At 42.1% G+C, this 16721-nt stretch overlaps 1 protein-coding gene across 2 annotated transcripts in view; it reads left to right on the forward strand.

The window, feature by feature from the left end:
- DOCK11 (dedicator of cytokinesis 11) overlaps positions 1 to 16350 on the forward strand; it is a 69659-nt gene extending 53309 nt beyond the window's left edge. For both annotated transcript variants that reach the window (XM_010715181.1, XM_010715182.1), the window contains exons 41-53: positions 1093 to 1275; positions 1981 to 2094; positions 3710 to 3925; positions 4007 to 4064; positions 5563 to 5669; positions 6627 to 6749; positions 7363 to 7476; positions 8868 to 9014; positions 9599 to 9809; positions 10127 to 10317; positions 10934 to 11034; positions 12481 to 12619; positions 15406 to 16350. In XM_010715181.1, coding sequence (XP_010713483.1) covers positions 1093 to 1275; positions 1981 to 2094; positions 3710 to 3925; positions 4007 to 4064; positions 5563 to 5669; positions 6627 to 6749; positions 7363 to 7476; positions 8868 to 9014; positions 9599 to 9809; positions 10127 to 10317; positions 10934 to 11034; positions 12481 to 12619; positions 15406 to 15528 — 1827 coding nt within the window. In that variant the 3' untranslated portion in view covers positions 15529 to 16350. The remainder of the gene's footprint in view (positions 1 to 1092; positions 1276 to 1980; positions 2095 to 3709; positions 3926 to 4006; positions 4065 to 5562; positions 5670 to 6626; positions 6750 to 7362; positions 7477 to 8867; positions 9015 to 9598; positions 9810 to 10126; positions 10318 to 10933; positions 11035 to 12480; positions 12620 to 15405) is intronic.
- Positions 16351 to 16721: the final 371 nt, after the last annotated feature.

Below are 16721 nucleotides of genomic sequence, written 5' to 3' on the forward strand. Positions count from 1 at the left end.
ACTGTCATCTCCTATGAGGAGAAGGTGATAGAACAGAGAATTGGCTCATGGACCATGCCCAGGAAGACACGAACTGAGCAAACCTCTCCCCTGCATGGATAAGACCCATGGTTATGGCTGTGCCAAGAAATGTAGGGCTCAGAGTGCCATCCCACAGTGTCCTAGCAGCCTTCAATACCCCAGCAGGCTCGGGTGTCACCCCCTGCAGCCACATCCCTGTGGTGGCTGCGGAGGCGGCTGCATGCCAGCACCAAACCCTTCCTTCTTCTGCTTCCCTGTGCCCAGCCCAATGCAGTGGGGGTGGAAGGAAGCAGCATGCAGTGTCCCCTCCTCACCAATCACCGCTCTGACCGCAGGTGGATTGGTGCTCCAGCAAGTCCTGCATAGAGGTCTGCCACTCTGAAATAGGTTTTTGCTCAGGGGGCAGATGTACTACAACAGTGTGGGCCATTCCATTGCAAATCCCCAAGCCCTGCTCCCAACTAAGAGGACTCATACTGCAGTTTGGCTTTGTTCCACTGCTTCCTGGCACCAGCTCAATATGGGGGGCAAGGCTATGAGTCACCGTGTGTGTTAGGGGCTTTGGGACAAGCGTGTGCCTTTTTTGCATACTGGAATTCCTGAGGGAAGTCATCTTTTTAGGTGTTTTTTTTCTAGGGAGTGTGGAAGTAGTGGTGCAGGCATCCAAGGACACGTTGGAGGGCTCTGGCAGATATCTCCCACAGCAGACATTGGTGGGACCTCTCCTATCTCTCCTATGTTTAGGGCTTTTATAAGGGCATAAGACAGAATTCTGTCTATCTGTGCTGAGAATCTGCCACTGAACCCAAATGTTGTTTGGGATAGGGATAGATGGACATGCACAAGTAGATCCCCAAAAAGCACGTCAGCTAAGGACAGCAAGGAAATGTGGTTAAAAATAGGCTCTGAATGTATTCCCACAAACTAGTTTTGAGCACAACACTCTGGCAGGAGTTTTATTTAGGCTTTACAAGGTTGAGCCCAATGTACTGCCCCATGCTCTTGCCCATCTGAGCCCTGTAAGTGTAATTTTGTGGTGTATATTCTAATGTTTGCCTGTCTCTTGTGAAGTTTCCTTCAGCGTTTTTCAAGGGAAGGGTGAACATGTGTGCTGCCCTCTGCTACGAGATCCTCAAGTGCTGCACTTCGAAGGTGACCTCCACAAGGAATGAAGCTTCTGCTCTTCTGTATCTGCTGATGAGAAATAACTTTGAGTTCACCAAAAGGAGGACATTTCTGAGAACGCACCTGCAGGTGAGCAGCTGGGGAAAGGAGGGCAGTGGGATGCCTCAGATGTAGTGAATGGGTGTATCAACGTAGCTATGTCTTACCTCATGTCTACAGAGGAGCTTATCATTTATTTCTAAAAGGAGTGATCTTATATATGGACAAAAAGCTTCTGGATTTCCTGGCTTTGCCTAATCCCTGTTTTCAGTGATTGGCTCCAGGCTTTCTGGGTGCAACACAATTCCATCAAGCTCTCCATGTTGTTGTGTTTTTGGAATTGCAGCTACAAGACACACCTCTGCTTTGGATGCTGGCTGGGGTGGGGTGGAAGGTTGGCATGAGACACCTTCAGGGCAGGAGGAGGGATTTTGCTGGAGCTGCTTTTGCAGTGTTACATTTTTGAAGCAAATGTAGATACCTAGATGTGCAGATGAACGCTGTCTGGATTGTGCTAAAACAGGGAAGATGATGATAATCGAGGTACCTACTTCCACATCAGCATTCGCATTAGGACTGCTATCTCGTTAATTCTGTGAACTTGCTGTTCAGCAAAGAAGTTTGGCCCTCTGAGGAGTGTTTGTCCACAAGAGTTCAGACAGTGAAGCCACAACAACGGTCCTTGTTTACATTGTGGGAAAGATATGATGTTTTTAATGAGCTTTTTATGTATCTGTGACAATAAAGCTCTTCTATTGGGCTTGTTTAAATAATGCTCCTTTGCTGTCCCAACAGATAATAATTGCAGTGAGTCAGTTAATAGCAGATGTGGCGCTCAGCGGTGGGACGAGGTTTCAGGACTCCTTGCTCATCATTAACAACTTTGCAAACAGTGACAGGCCTATGAAGGTAAGTTGGAGAAGAGAGATCACATCGTGTGCTATCAGCCATTAATGCGAGATGGGGGATGCACTCAAGAAAATCATGTTTAGGATAAGCCTAATTAGTTCTAATTGTAAAATTTATAAGCCTGTTCTGGACTGTTTGCTCAGAACAAAGGGATTATGCCAACAGCAATAGGGACAGGTGCACTATGTCATGTTCCACTGTGATGCCTAATGCCAAGAGGAGGGAGCACTATAATTCAGGTTACAATTTGCATGGGGTGCTCCTTTCAAGAGTATGCAAAGACCTTTCTAAGAATTTCCAGCTTTGACAGGAATGACAAGGGAGGGCCTGTTGCCTAAAAGCCATAATTAGCAGGAATTAAAATTAATTTTTTATTGTAGCTAATATTAATAAGGTCTTCTTTTGTAGACATTGATGGTTGTGTTTCTTTGGAAAATAATTGTCCGCCCTTGTGCTGAAATAAACAGCTTCTATCCAATCCAGTGAATAATAAATTATCACTGCAATTTGCTCCATTGCACCCAGTAAATATAGGAAAAGTTTTACAGCTCTGATCATTCCATGAGCTAAAGGAATGGGAGCCTCAGTTAGGTTTTGAATTGTGATATAACAAAATTATATTTCGGATATACATGACAGAAGCTCTGTTCCCTTCTGCACACAGATGTTGATAGGGGTTTCACTAATCCCCATTTTGCTGATCTTATTTTGCATCATGCCACCATTGTTATATCCAGATTATGTACTTACATAGGAGCAAGAGTACAGGAGAGATCTCCCAGTACAAGAGAGATTCCAGGACACTGGAGATGGTGCTGTGCACAGACACAGACATAGCTGAGGAGCTGGCATGTGGGCGAAGTGAGCCAGGCTCAAGCACAGGGAAGAGAAAGATGAGGGGGCATCTGATGAGGTTTTAGAGAAGAGGAAGTCAGACTTGTCCCAGAGGTGCAGAGGGACAGGACAAGAGGCAATAGGCACGAGATGCTACAAGGGAAATTCCAACTTTACATAAAGAAAAATGACTTCCCAGAAATGTTCCCTTTTTGGAACACAGACCAAAAAAGATATTAGATATTTTTCCTTGGAGATTATCAGAACTTGGCTGGATAAGCCTCAATCTAACTGCTTGTAGCAGAGGATCAGCTGGAGCCTGTGTTACTTTAACGCATTCCTGTGGTGAGAATGCCCATGGGACTTCAGGAATTAAAGAGTGACCACATCAGACACTAACAGTCCAGATGGTGAACTCAGTGGAAAATGCTTCAGGAATGGTTTACGGTTCCATTCTGTGGTGTTTGCATGCAAGGAGGACTTCTGTCCAACCCTCACCCAGCTCCTCAGCTCATAGAGGTACCTGCTGCAGTTCAGCACTGGAATAGCCAACGTCTTGTGCATGCCCAGGTGGAAACACTTCTGATTGCACGTTAAATACTGTATGCTGTACGCACCGTGTGTTCAGTAGGTAAAACTGCAGTCAATGTTATTTCCTATGCTTTGCTTTTTAGATTGGCAGTAAGTGGAGTTTTGGCTTACGGGTAGCAAAAGTCTTTGAAAAAGCCTGCCACACCTTTTGTCTCTGTGTTTGCTTCTAATTAGATTTGTTTTGTATCAGGCAACTGCTTTTCCTTCGGAAGTCAAAGATTTGACAAAGAGGATCCGTACGGTGCTTATGGCCACTGCCCAAATGAAAGAACATGAAAAGGATCCAGAAATGCTGATAGATCTCCAGTACAGCTTAGCTAAATCTTATGCAAGTACCCCAGAGCTACGGAAAACATGGCTGGACAGTATGGCAAAAATACATGTGAAAAATGGAGACTTCTCAGAGGTAATTCACGTAATTCAAAACATGGTGCTTAACAAGACAGATGTGGAGATGACATTTTAATGTTCCCTTTGTGCTTTGCAGGCAGCCATGTGTTACGTTCACGTAGCAGCCCTCGTTGCAGAGTTTCTGCACAGGAAAAGTAAGTGTTTGCTGTTTGAGGGGCGTGAGGCAATGCAGTGATGAGTGACAGTTTGGTAAATGGTTATTTGTGATCTCTTCTAAACAAGCTAAAAAGGAAAAAGAAAAAACCCGACAAACGAATGCGTTGTGGCATGATGAAGGTATCAGATGATTAACAGTTTTAAAGAAAGTAACCTGAGTGTTACTGGGCTGGTCAGGTCTTCTTAGGTAGTCATGTTGGCACTTTACTGAGTAAAATAAGAACCGACACATCTCGTCTTGGTTGAAAAGTTTGGATGTATTTCACATTAGGAAATGTGCTCACAGGGGAAGCCCATATTACAAACTGTCTGCCAGTGTGTTCATCAGAAGTATCACTACAGTCAATATGGGAAACTATTGGAGAAAGCCGTCAAAAGTTAGTCAAAAAATGAGGCTATAGCCTAACTATACAAATATGTAACCTGACTATACAAATAAGTAAAGAGCAACCAGGAAAAAAGGGAGTGTTGTGGTTTAATGCAAAACAGGAAGCAAGGACAGACTCACGTGTTCTCAAGTAACAATACAATGTTTTGCAAGTTTTCTTGTAAATATCAATTCTCCAGTTGATACATTGACCACGTTTCACATCTCCATGTGAGCAAGTAGTGCTGAAAAGGACTTAGCTTCCCACTGCTTTTAATGTTGGGCTGCACAGAAGATGACTACAGGCACTGCCTTGGCAGGAAAGGTCTCTAAGGGCCTTGCTCAGAGGGCTGGAAGTCCCTCCACATTCTGTACTTTGTGTTGGCTATGTGGGAAGAATCAGGGCATGCTTATTTGATACGTATCCAAACTTCACATGGCTGCAGAGGGGAAAGCATTGAAAGTGGTCATTCTTTATGTATGTCCCAGAGGCTGCTGACCACAATCCCCATGTGGTTGTCACCTCTTTGTGATCACAGTCACAGGGGAGAACTTGTGAAAAAGAAAAGGAACAAGTCAAAAGGAATATTGAGTCAATACCTCGAGTTATTTCTGTCTCTGACACTTTATGTACTTGTATATGTAAGGCTGGAAATGGTTCAATACAGACTGAACTTCTCAAAGCTTTGGGGTGCATCAAGAACTGTGCTTTCTGCTAGAGGTGTACAATCCCAGTCACTTCTTACCCAGCTTTCCAGCATCTCATGATAGCTTTCTTTTTGCATCTTCTGTGCAAAAATACACCCTTGTTCTTCTCTCCTGACTGTCAGTCAGTTGCAGGCCATCAGGTTAGTCAAAGGCGACTTCGGATAGCACTCTGGAAGATCTGTTGTGCTTGGTGTTAGTCACATATCAGGAAAGACTCCTGTGGCAAATGGCCGGGGAGATTCTCATGTGTTCAGTCCTATTATAGCAAATGAGCAGCCAAAATGAGCAGTCCTCTGCTGCTTGTAGGACTTCATTATCAATAGACTGCTTCCTTGGCCATTGAAGCAAGATATATTTGAAATAAATTATTCCATGAATCCATTTGCTTTTGTCTGCTACAGAACTCTTCCCCAGTGGATGCACTGCCTTCAGGAAAATCACTCCCAACATTGACGAAGAAGGTGCAATGAAAGAAGATGGCGGGATGATGGACGTACATTACAGTGAGGTGAGGTCACGTAGCACAGACTACAGGAGTTTTGATAACCAAGTAAGATTTAGTTTTAGACTCACGTGAGCTGTAACAAATTATTGTTGTACGCTGGTGTGTGCATAAAAGACTGTTCCATGGCAATTTCCCAAGAGAAATCTGCACTGATGGATTTTTTTGTGTGCAATTCAGATACGTAAATCTGGTATAGCTTTTTGGTTCCTCTGAAAGGCTTTTCTAGCCCCGAGACTGAAAAAGCTACACCGCAAACTTTGCTTGCCATGTTATGCAAATGCTAACTCTCGCCAGCACAGGGCAGGACAGCATAGTATTTTCAAGAAGGTATAGAAGGTTAGAAGTCAAGGTCTGCTGAGCAAGAAGTCAACTCAGGTTCCCCTTGAGTTAGGGCTGTGCTGCCATGGCAGCAGAACAGTCCAGAAACCAGAGCAGTGCCCAGGGGAAGTGAGAAGATCCTTCTGTAAATTATAAAGACTCACAATTACTTCTCCATCACCCCTGTGCAACTGTACTGGGTGAGCCATGTGGCTGAGCAAGGTGACTCTTGAAGGTGCATTCTGCTTGAATGTCCATTCATCAGTGCTAGGCCTGGGGATCCCCAGCAGCACATCTTACACATATTCCTCAGATGTGTTTCTTAGACGTATACCCTCTCTCTTCCAACACTATCATCTCCATATCCTCCCAAAGCTTTGGCATTTTCTTAGGAGGTACCTAAATAACCAAGGCATGCTTGCTTACTATTGTGCAAATGAGTTATTAAGAATTAAACTTTTTAAAAATTGGTCTGTTTTTTTTTCATCCAAAACTTACAGAACACCTTTGGAAAGGCCAAGAGCACACAGTGTTTAAAATTCTGTAGCTCTGGTCATAGTAGTGGAACTTATTAAATTATCTGAAGCTCAAATGATTTATCTTCTTTTTGACTTAACCACACCCATTTGATTCCTCTTGTAGGAAGTCCTAGTGGAGCTGCTGGAGCAATGTGTGGATGGTCTGTGGAAAGCAGAGCGTTACGAAACAATTTCTGAAGTTTCCAAACTGATCATTCCTATTTATGAAAAGCGGCGTGAATTTGAGGTATGCATTTTGAACTCGTTTGTGTGTGTCTTGTTTCACAGACTGCTAGGATAAAGCAAAGTGCTTGTATTTCTGATGTTGAATTAATGGGTTGGCATCAGTGTAGCACACACTGTGCTTCAGTGCTGGTCATTAAACAAATTAGTGAAAGATAATGCAGTGAAAGGAGTTAAAGCTTTGCTCCTTCGCAGCACCTGCTGTGATCTGTGCTCTGGTAAGGTTCTGCTGCTGAACAGTGCTTCCCTTTCCCTTCCTCTCCCATGACCTCTCCATATCAGGACAGCATGCAACTCTGCAATAGAAGTTTGGAGAAATCATGATCTATTTTTTCATCATAAAGCTGTTTCTAATTAGAAAAAAAAAAATCATTGAGGAAAATATGCAAGTTTCTCTACCCTTAAAGGCTTAGTGCTTAAAGGGAACATGCTGAGACTGTAGATCCAGCGTTCTCTCTAGGGACAGTGGTTTTATTGCAGCCTGTGGTATCTTTCAGACTTGAAGCCTGAAATTCTTGTTTGAATCCTCCAGAGAATTGTGTTCAGATATTTCAGTAGCTTCCAGCCTTAGTTAGAATTTCCTACTTGAAGTTCTGCTGTCAAATTTTGCTTTCCAGAAACTTACTCAACTGTACAGAACGCTTCATGGGGCATATGCTAAGATACTGGAGGTGATGCACACACGGAAGAGGCTTCTTGGAACCTTTTTCAGAGTGGCTTTTTATGGACAAGTAAGTATAGACAGAGGCTCACCAGCTACTGCTCACCTGGCACCCTTCAGCTGCTGCTCAGGCAGCTCTTAAGCAGAAAAGCCTGACAGCTCCACGGCAGGGTCTGGTGCCTTTAAGATACCTTCCAACCCAAGCCATTCTATGATTCTGTGATTCTAAGTGGCTGGAAAAAATTGAGAAGATCTAGGGCTCAAAGTCACAAGAAAGAGTGTGATCTTATCATATCTTCTGAGCCTGAAGGCAGTTACACATTGTTGTTATTTTTCCAGCTAATCTAATGAAATGTGTTACATCTCATCTCCCATGTGTCTTCTGCTACTCTTCTACTTGTAGACCCGTAACTATGGGGGAAATGCAGGTCACCTCTCTAGAAAATGCTATGTAAATGACACTAGCCCTGCCCTTCCTGGTTCCTTCTTTTAGAGCAATTGATGTGTACCCCTGAAACCATCCTGAGTTTGTGCCTTTGAACACCACTGTCACTTCACAACAACACAACAAACAACAACAAATCTGATCACTGACTTCTGCTGCAGCAAACGTTTGGTTCCAGACTTTGTACTTTCGATATGTGAAAAGCAAATAAGTTAGCAACAAATTAAACAACTGCTAATTTGGCTTTCTAAAATCTACAGAAATAACTGGGTCAAATTACGCAAGCTAGCATCATCCTGACAGCCAATGATCGATCCAGTTTTGCACTTTAGAGCTTTGCCAGCTTTATATTGTAAACTGCACAGAGATCCTTCTAACAGTCTGTCACGACTCCTGAACCTGAGCCAAAGCATGAGGCTTTCACACTGTTTCCGTTACAGGAAGGACTGGTGATGCAGGCACAATCTTTGCTGCAAGTTTTTCTCTACTTACCACAAATATTCGGAGTTCCACTTCCCTGAATACAGGAGAAATCAAAGCAGCGGAAACACGTTTCTCCATTTATTACTTGAGGTCCCCGTTGGCTTACACAAAACCCTCTTATTTCCAAATTTCACATGGCTCTGCTTTCAGGGCTTAGAGAATTTGTTTTTCTACTCATCCTCTATGCTTTGTTTTTGTGCTTTTTGTCCTGGTTGCCTCTTTCCAACCTTCCTCAAAGACAACCTTGGGCCAAACCCCTCTGCCACACTGTTTGGATTTCTTGTTAGTCATACTTAGGCCTTTGTGCTTTATGATGATGTGTTTCTATTGGTCAAGGATAAAATTTCTTTACACAATATTTGAAGGAATCTGTTAGACCACACAGAGTCTTTGTGCAAACCATAGCCTACTAAGCCTTACTGACATTCTGAATTGTTAGTAGAAAGTTGCTTTCAAACCAGCAAATCTTAAAGAACGTTTTCCAAGCAGAGAAACTCATCTGTTCCTCATGACTTGTTTGTGATTAATGCTAGACGTTCTTTGAAGAAGAAGATGGGAAGGAATATATCTACAAAGAGCCAAAGCTGACGGGCCTTTCTGAGATCTCTTTCAGACTTCTTAAACTTTATGGAGAAAAATTTGGGTCAGAAACCGTAAAAATTATCCAGGATTCTAATAAGGTAAAATTAAACTGTGTGAACAAGCTAATGAAATGCAGTGAACATCGGGGCTAGCAGATGAGTGTGACATAAATATTGTTCTCTAGGGCCTGGGACTACACTGGGCATAGAATACCTATCTCTTTATGCTCCCTTGGGTTGCAGCTATGGATTCATCTGGGTTATTAACAGCAATACTGGAGACCTCAAAGGTTTTGTGCAAGCCTGCAGATTTGCATGCTACAGCACAGTGCTGTACAACTCATGCCCTGGAACCAACATGGTTGTGTTAGGAGGTTCTGAGTAAAGTGTGAATGTGCTGCATTGATGGATAGCATGATATGACTGCTCCTTCCAGGTACACCTTTTTTGACACTAGATGAGGTATTTCTTGTGCTGCAACCTCATTGTCTTGTGTGTCTGCTAGCTCACAGTCTAGCGATCCCTGCCGAGGTCAAAGGGAGTACTTGATATGTTATTCACACGCACGCAATGGGGCTGGGACAGCAGGGAATCAGAGTGTTCATCAGGTCCCAGGAGATAAATTGAACAATTGTAAGTCACTAACCTTTGTTTTTCTAGAGTGTAACTCTCTTGTTTCACAGGTCAACATTAAAGACCTTGACCCCAAGTACGCTCATATTCAAGTGACTTACGTGAAACCCTATTTTGAAGACAAAGAACTTTCTGAAAGAAAGACTGAATTTGAAAGGAATCATAATATCAATAGATTTGTATTTGAGACTCCTTACACTTTATCTGGAAAAAAGCATGGCAGTGTGGAAGAGCAGTGTAAAAAAAGGACCATTCTAACCAGTAAGTTAAAGCATCTGAACACGAGGCAATAGGTATCAGCAACTAATTATAGACTTATTTTAGCTTATAAAAATATCCCAAAAGAATCAGAAATTTTCTCTAATTCTTATTCAGAATTGTGGTATAATAATCATGTTGGGAGGGGGAATTTCTCTTACATTTTTATGGGCAAATTTTTATAAATGAATAAATGATGCTGTTAAGTTAGAGCTTTGTTCAGGATTTCACCCACACTGAGTAAAACTGATCTATCTATACATTCTTCTGTTTACTGAACAGCCTTTCAATCTATAAACTTTCTTTGCTGTTTCTGCCAGCTTCGAACTCCTTTCCATACGTAAAGAAGAGAATTCCAGTCAATTATGAGCATCAGGTTAATTTAAAACCAATTGATGTTGCAACCGATGAAATAAAAGACAAGACAGCAGAGCTGCAAAAGCTCTGCTCTGCAGGTGATGTTGACATGATCCAGCTGCAGCTCAAACTGCAAGGCTGTGTTTCTGTGCAGGTAAGGCTTGACAGCTCTTCAGAATTACATTGACAGACATACCTCACTGAGTCATCTTTTCGCAGCACGGCGCATTTGCTTTCCATAAATGATTAACTACCACGTTTGCAGCACTGCAGCCATCAGCCTGCCACTTACACCAATGGCTTGAGACAATAACATTTTGTCCAGTGGTGTTTGCAGTGCTAAGTGTTACTGTACCTTAGCTGGCCCTGGAAGAGTGTTGAAATATACTTATTTCTTTAAGATTGCACTGGTAAATATCAGGCAGAAATAACCTCTCTGTGAACCTGACTTTTTTCCAGCCGGATATATGACTTTAAGACTCAGACCATACTGCTTGCCAAGCAGAAGTATGAGGAAAGTATGAGGAAACAGACTCCCTTCCTCTTCTTTATCTGCATTTATCTTTTGGGCTTTCAAAACCTAAATAGAAAAACTAACACTCAAGTTTAGAGACTTCAGCTTGCTCTGGTGATATCAGTAACGCAGAGTTAGTGGCATTCAAATAACATGATAATGGTTTTCAAGCCTTAAAAAATTGTTCTAACCTTCTAAAATGCCCTTATTGACTCAAAGCTGTGGCATAAATGACTTTTTACTTCTTTGGTTCCAGGTTAATGCTGGTCCCTTGGCCTATGCCAGGGCTTTCCTAAGTGACAGCCAGTCCAGCAAATATCCTGCTAAGAAGGTGAACGAGTTGAAAGAAATGTTCAGGTAGGATTTCTAATGTAATAAAAAAACAGCAGCCTGGGTTTTTTAGCTGTGTTTTTGCATGTCCCCAAAATCAGCAGACGCTGCATGCTCAGATGTATCTTACAAAAATCCACCTGTCACAAGCCAATTTAACAATATATGCCAGGTCTTAGGGTTGTGATTTCCATGCTTGAATGCCTTATTCAGTTATTTGCATCAGTATTTGAGGTGATAGTGTGAAGAAAGAATGTTTGAAAACCAGAGGCCTGATAGTCATGTTCAGGGCCCTCTCGTATTGTGCGTTGTTTTCCCATCTTTCCAAAGGGATTTTTAACTACATAATGATGAAGTATTTTGAAACAAATCCCTTTTCAGTTTGTGGGGGGGACTGTCATTCTGGATTCTGTCTCTAATTCTGGACACTACATGACTTGCACAGGCATTTTTCTATCTATCTCCAGCCCTTCACAGTAGGTGCTTTGAACATGGCCTTTTACCTCCCACTTGAAACTGTCCCCCAAGACCCAATCAGGTGAAGCTCTCACTTTACCTCAGGACTATGTGTGTCCCCACACTTTGCCACACTACTTTCTGGACCTCCCAGCAGCAAGCAGTTGCCCACCAGCTCCTATATTTATTGCTTGGTGCCCATTTCACCCACTGGTAACTTACAGACAGAGCAGCACTTGTGTCAATCCTGTTTACCTTCATCAAGTAACCAAGCAAACCATGGAAAGAATAAGTAAATAATCTCTGCAAATCTGCCATGCACGGCTGCAGAGCAGAGGGAATGTTTTTCTTTACTTTTCAGCCCTGCTGTGCAGCCAGAAAGAATAACCAAACATAATCTGTTTCATGTACACACACACACACACTCAGAAGGAAAAAAAAACACAAAAAAAACATCCTGGAAAATCCCAGAAATGCTTGTGTTTTTATTACAGTCTCAGTTAAATTAATTAAATAATTAAAAGGAAAACTATGCATGTGAAATAAAGAGAAGAAAATGAGAAACCATGAAATGAGTAGCTGTAAAAACAGTACGAGAGCTCCACGTGATGTAAATTTCTTCGTGGAGGGTGTGCCTGCTGCTAGAAATTTGAGCTCAGAGGGACCAAACCCTGTGAACCTGACCATGGCCTGCCTCTGCTTGTGTCCCCACTGGCAGCTGGCTGGGCTTCCCTGGGATCTGCTCACTGTGTGTCTACACAGGTTCTGGAGAAGGTCAGAGACCACTGTGTTGGACTGCAGGTGTGTGCCACATTTAGTGCCATTTAGTGCCTGTGGAGCCTCCAAGGAGCTCCTTCAAAAAGCACAGTCCTGTGTTGCAATCCTTCCCCATTCCCTGATCCACTGTGCTCAGGATGGCCCTAGAATGTGACTTGGAGAAACAGGAAGACATGGTTGTCTGCTTCAGTAGAAGACTGGGAAATGGTCATGCCTAAAGTTCATTCTTTTCCTCCCCAGGAAGTTTATACAAGCCTGTGGAATTGCTCTGGAGCTCAACGAGAGACTCATTAAAGAGGATCAAGTGGAGTACCACGAGGGACTAAAATCAAACTTTCGGGATATGGTGAAAGAGCTTTCGGACATCATCCATGAACAGGCATGTACTGCATCTCAGGGGCCCACAGAAGTGGTTCTCTGTGCTTGAAAAGTAGCTAAAGCTGAAAACTCACTGAAAACTAATAGAAAACACCTCATGTTATCAATGACATGGTTGGTTTCCCATTCCATCTTACCTGCACAAACAGCAATAGCGAGGGTGACAGAGCACTGGAACAGGGGGTTGTGGAGTCTCCTTCTCTACAGATATCCAAGTCCCAACTAGATGCTTTCCCACACAAACTGCAGTAGCAGGGGTTTGGACTCGATGATGCCCCTTCCAACCCCCACAATCCTCTCATTCAGTGCCAGAAAGTCTCATCCTGGTGTTGGTATGCTGGATGGAGTCGTCAGTGATTCGTGTTGTTGGTTTCCTAGATGTAGTGGTCATCAGAATACTTGTGCCATGTTTGCCTTCGTGTTTTCTACATTGCAGGAAAGCTGTGATAAGTCAGAGATTGAAATTCTCTGCCTAAATTTCCATTTCCTCAATTATATCCTGCTTGACTTCCTTTTTTTTTTCTTTTTTTTTTCCCCTTTAAGGAATATTTTCTTTGAACATTGACCTAATACCAACCATTTGCACGCACTGTGAAGATATTTGTGCTGCCTTCCATCATCTGTTTTAATGTTCTCTTGACTCTTTCTAGGAAAACACATTTGAATAGTAGCATCGGTGAGGTGCACACCTACCTAGTATCGTGCTGTGAAATACAATGAGAACTGTCTGAAGTAGCATCTGCTTTCCTATTTTGCCTTCATTATGACCAAAAAAAAGCTCATTGTAGTCACACAGAGCAAGCACGTGAGACAAGCACTGCTGCCTGTTGTGATTCATATGTCTTGAAAATTAGGAGAGTTTCCAAAATCTCCTGCTGACGTAATGTCTTTTGTCTTCTTATGGCTTAGATAATATACGGCTTAAACTTTGTTTGTTTGCCTTTACTGCAACAATCCCATGTGTGACAGTTAATTAAAACTGCAGCAGTCCCTGAAAATAGGTAAATCCCACAGTAATTGGAGCAGTTGTTCAAAGGAACACAGAAACACGCAAGTGGCAAAATAATCAAAGTGCACCAGGCTGCTTTTTCTAAGTCAGTCTTATGTACAGTAAAACAATGCTCAAAGGCTTTTTAGTTGTTTTTTTTTAAAAAAAAAGTACTACACCATTTCAGGGGAACAGGATGTGGAGTGTCATGATGGGGCTGAATTTCATTGTAGAGATATAGAAGAGGATGTGTTTGTGGATAGATGACTGCCACGTCCCCTCCGTGTTAGATTTCCCTGCTATTCCACTCCGGACCACCTTTCTCTTACTGGTCTTTTCCTTTAGCACACTTTTTTTCTCATACACTGCCTACTTTGTTTATTTCACTGCTGAATTTGGTTGAGAGTTGTTTGTTATAGGAGTTGCCACCTGCTTACTCCGCGCTGTTTGCAAATGCTTTCCTCCAGGACACCTGATTTGCATGCAGCTGCTGGAACTTCTGTGGTTTCTGAATTCTGCAATAGTCAAATTGGAAACAAATCACTCAGTTCTGTGCTGTGGGAGCACTACAGTTAAAATTACCCTGGAACAAAGAAGTACCATTATAGCATGCCCTATAATTTTAACATATTTACAAATGCATTGCCCTGTTCTCCGATTAATGTGCAGAATAGTACAGCAACTGAAATATCAAAGTGAATTGCTCATTGGGAAGGATATATTTTCACTTTCTTCTGTGAGGCTTTAGTATTTTGTATTAAAATATGGTGTTTACGAGCACCGTTCTTAGTTGTTGTAAAATGATCGGTAGATAACCGCTGACCTGAACTTTGTACTGCCATCAAACGGGCTCAATATCTGACAATCTAAACAGTGAAACATGTTTTCCTCTCCTGCAAAATTAACATGTTAATTTTGTTAACATGAAGGTACATTAAACATGAAGGTACATTATATTCCTTAAGGGTTCTCATTCCAAATAACAGGTCCTTTTCTACGTGTGCTCGGTGCTGCGAAGCACAGGCTGCACACTTAGTGAAGGTGACGGGACAGATGGGTCAGCCTGTAACCTTCCTACTGATATTTTAATTAAGGGAAATGTGAAAACAACTGGTAAGCTGCAGGCAGATGGGCGCAAGAAGCCTCCGAGTGGATGAACACTGGATGTCCAGAATGCGTTGATGATGGCCCAAGGATAGTGAGAGCTATTGGTGATAAGTGGATGGTTGGACTGGATGATCTTGTAGGTCTTTGCCAAGCTTGGTGTTTCTGTGATTCTGTGATTCACCTCAGTTTGCCGACTGTAAATTCAGACAAACTCTGATGAATCACAGGGTAAAAACGCACTCAGCTCTAGGACAGCTCTACTGGTGCATGTAGATTCAGTGCTGTAAGGCATCCTTCAGGATAGAGAGTGCAAAGTCTTGGCACGTGGCACAGATGTAGTGGTGTTTGCTGTACTTAGCTGCATATATCCCCCATGCTTATATATAAATATTTAGATCTGATTTTATTAACGCTAAGATATAATTTTAAAGTTCTGTACAGAGAAAATTGTTTCTTTCCTAGACTGGATAGTCATAACTGAAGACTATCTGGTAATGTACAGAAGGGCATATATATCTGAATGCTACAGAAGTTGCTAAATCACTGTTCTTTCTCATTTTTGTTATGCTGCCTTTGTGAAACAGCTCTGAAGACAAGGTTGGATATCTCTTTCCCATACCTTTTTAAACAACTTTTTCATAGGCAACAAACTGAAACTTTTACTGAGCTTGTGGCTGTTCTGTTCTGCCTAGATGTACCACGAAGACCCAATGCATTCGCCGTGGATGCACGACTCCTTGCACGTCTTCTGCGCCATCAGTGGCACATCCAGCAATGGAAGTTACTGCTCTCTCAGACCCACTGCTGAAATATAAACGTATTGGTGACACTTTACAGAGCTTTCTCAGGAATACTTGGAACTGTGTAAAGGATTTTTAAAAATCCACCATGAACAGAGATTATGGTTTTTTCCTCCCCCTTGAGTTTACCGTGCTTTCAGACAGGGTGCTTGCTTCTTCTGCTGAGCAACATGGAAAGTGCCTGGACATTGCACCACTGTGCTTCTTTTCTACCTTTTTTTTTTAAAAGCTAAGTCTATAACCAGACACGGAAAGGCAGTTAACCAAGTATGCATTGAATTGCAGAACAAGGAATTGAAATGACAGAGGTACTATGTAAAGTTGTACAATGGGATATAATAAAATGTAAAACTACTCTGTAAATAGAAGGAGCATAGAGTATATAGACATTAGCACTGTATCATATTTGCTGCTAAAAGCTTTCTTGGGCAGGGGACGTGAAGGAGAAATTGTAGCCACTGTAAGAGACCTTCCCCTTCTAGAAAGAGACCTGGAGCCCAGATGTCTCCAATTGCACTCATAATGAGAGTAAAGTTGCCCTGGTCTGGAATAACTACAACTTAATTTAGAAATGATAATTATTGTACATCCTCTGGGCAGGTGGTCGTAAAGTAACCTCCACAAGAGCTGGATTTACTCTAGCTGGTTTGAATTCTGGCTAACCTTTCACATCTGCAAAAGGATGGAGTGTAGCCTCTGAAGACAACCTGAGAGATTTATCATTTGATAGCAGTTTATCCTCTTTATCATTCACGGTCTCACACAAATATAAACCCTGAGGCACCTGAAAGTTAGTTGGGAATTACAATGTTCCAATAAAGTTCTTATTATCTGTGAGATGTGTTTTTTAACAAAGTGCAGCGCATTGAAATGAAATAGCTCAGACCTGACTGGTGTTAACATCACATGACATAAATGGTCCCTCCTATGAAGCAAATCCGTTTTCTGGAAACATGTTATTTTTGTCCAACAGGTGTTGGAGAAAATGTATTTGCCATCATTCTTCTACTCCTTTTTCCCCTCCCCATAGCTTTGATACATTGGCTGTGTCTCCTTATGGAAGGAGAAAACATATCAGGAATTCTTTTATCCAACAACATGTTTAAAGTCTGTGTTTTTCAAAATCCCATCAGTTGTAAATACAGTTCCAGTAGTTTATATGGAAAGGTTTGGGGTTTTTAATGAAATGTAATAAAATGCCATTATAA

The sequence above is a fragment of the Meleagris gallopavo genome, chromosome 9 (assembly GCF_000146605.3).
Source record: "Meleagris gallopavo isolate NT-WF06-2002-E0010 breed Aviagen turkey brand Nicholas breeding stock chromosome 9, Turkey_5.1, whole genome shotgun sequence".
In the NCBI taxonomy this organism is placed as follows: Eukaryota; Metazoa; Chordata; class Aves; order Galliformes; family Phasianidae; genus Meleagris; species Meleagris gallopavo.